The sequence below is a fragment of the Eurypyga helias genome, unplaced genomic scaffold (assembly GCF_000690775.1).
Source record: "Eurypyga helias isolate BGI_N326 unplaced genomic scaffold, ASM69077v1 scaffold20700, whole genome shotgun sequence".
In the NCBI taxonomy this organism is placed as follows: domain Eukaryota; kingdom Metazoa; phylum Chordata; class Aves; order Eurypygiformes; family Eurypygidae; genus Eurypyga; species Eurypyga helias.
Genome location: NW_010225279.1, coordinates 1 through 2,179, shown reverse-complemented (window position 1 = coordinate 2,179; position 2,179 = coordinate 1). Strand labels below are relative to the sequence as shown.

Below are 2,179 nucleotides of genomic sequence, written 5' to 3'. Positions count from 1 at the left end.
CTGCGAGGGGCTGCTCCCCCATCTCTCCGGCTTGCACTGGTGGCAGAGCAGGTAGGTGAGGGCAGGATGAGGGAAAAACCAGCCTGGGATCCCCATCACCCCCATCCCTGCTGTGGGAGAAAGGGGTCTCCAGCCCTTGGGGCTGCTACCTACCCCGTCACCCACAGCCCAAACAATGCTGAGAGCAAGACAGACCCCTTCCCCATGGGTGAGGGTCCTCATTTCACCTCCCCTCCTGCCACAGCTGGGGGTCCATGATGAGGCTGGGGCACCAGTGGGCAGAGACTGGGCAAATCCCGGCCAGGCACTCGGGCTCGAACACGCAGCATTCCAGCAGCCAGAGTCATTTGCAGCCCAGCACCCATCACCCAGATGGTATTGGCCACCCAGTCAGCCTGACGGCCATGCAGGTGACCCCAGCACTTACCTGGCAGCACCCAGAGCCCCCACAGCACCCAGCTCCAGAGCGGCCACTGGCCCCAGCGCTTCATGGCGCTTCCTCGGCAGCAGGGACAGGGCTGCAGCTCTCCCTGTCCCAGGGGAGCGACGCAAGAGGGTGGCTCCGCCAGTGAGCACTCCCCTGGGTGGGGGGACGGGGATGCCACGTGCCCTTGCCTGGGGCACTGACGGCTCTGTGTCCTCGGAGCCTGCCATGGAGGCAGATGTGTCGCAGTCCTGGTGACCCACTGATGCTGGGGGACACCTGTTTTGCCATGGGAGGTTTCAAGGCCCTTTGCAGGGTGACCCCATGGTTGACATCCCAAGGTTGGGGTCCCCAACTCCTGAGGAGCACCCCATGGGCTGCAAAGTCACCTGGCCCAAAGGCCCTGGGATGGCAAGTGGGGACAGGGGGTCCCCAGCACCTCTGGGAGCGGTGGGTCAGCCCTGGGCCCTGCACCCCCCATCCACCCCCACCCAACCACCATTTGCTGCTGGCTCCCTGCGAGGCTCAGCCAATAACCCCTGGCAGGGGTTGGATTGCTGCCAAGGAGGAAGAAGGAAAGAGCAGTCTCCCGCTCTTGCCCCAGGGTTCCCCACATGTTGATCCAACCCCGGCCCCACTCCCAGCACTGCCACCCAGGAACGGCGTGCAGGGGTTATCTGTGCCATCGCAGCAAACGCCCACGTAAGTCCAGCCGGGGGGAGGTTGTTCCCGCATGGATGGTGGGGCTGGGCCTTGCCCTGGGTTGCAGGTCACCTTCCACCAGGGACAGAGGCCGGGGGCACCCGACCGTGCAAAGGGACCCCGTGGGGGCCACGTCAGCAAACACGTTCGCTTCTTCACGGGGCCCAGCCCAGCTCCAGGAAAGGGGAAAGAAGTGGGTGAAAGTGTTGTGCCTTGCTTGCTTCACTGACAGCCAACCCACCTGGCTGCCATGCCGCGGTAGCTGCCCCTTAGTTGGGGAAACTGAGGCACGGAGAGCCCAAGGTACCTGTGCATGGTCGTGTCCACAGCAGCACCAGCAAACTTCCTCGTCCCCATATTCGGGGGAGGGGGGCAGAGGTGAGCGGAGCTGTGGATGCATGTGGCACATAGGTACCATCTGCCATGGGGAGGGACCCACCAGGGCAAGGGGGAGGGGGGCAGACATGAGTGGAGCTGTGGGTGCACGTGGCACACAGGTACCATCTGCCACGGGGAGGGACCCACTGGGGTGGCCCTTCCCGCCAGGTGACTCACCGTGCGTGGCGTGGTCTTTCCTCTGAAGCCACCAGCTCCGGATCAGAGGCCATCCTGGGCACCAGGGACCACCAATGCCCACGGAGCCGGTGGGTTTGGGCACCAAGGTCCTCCTCCACCTGCACAGAGACACCCTTCCCCATGCTGTTGCAAGGTGGCACCTCTGTGAACCCCACCACCAACTTGGGGGAGGGTTAGCACTGCCTCAGGGACCCCACAGGGGCCAGCCCCCCACCGGCACCTGGCTCTGGCTGCGCAGTGGCATGGGTTGCACAACGCCCCTCGCGTGGGCGCGAGGCAGGTCCCGCCACTCCCCGCCCAGGCCTGACTGGCGCCAGCCGGAGCCGAGTCCCAGGGGGCAAGAGGGGGCCCTGCTGTGGGGGCTCCCCAGCACAGAGCCATTGCCATGGGCAAGCACAGCCCGCTCGGAGGGGGCAAAACCCTGCCCAAGCTCCAAATTTCGGAGCTGGGTGTGGGACAGCATGTGGGTAACTCCAG

At 65.2% G+C, this 2,179-nt stretch overlaps 1 protein-coding gene across 1 annotated transcript in view; it reads right to left on the bottom strand.

Annotated features, from left to right (window-relative positions):
- The window catches only part of LOC104507626 (mucin-4-like), a 13,960-nt gene extending 13,469 nt beyond the window's left edge, over window positions 1–491 (bottom strand). Inside the window, exon 1 of the mRNA XM_010148971.1 lies at window positions 428–491. Coding sequence (XP_010147273.1) covers window positions 428–491 — 64 coding nt within the window. The remainder of the gene's footprint in view (window positions 1–427) is intronic.
- Between the last annotated feature and the right edge of the window lie 1,688 nt (window positions 492–2,179).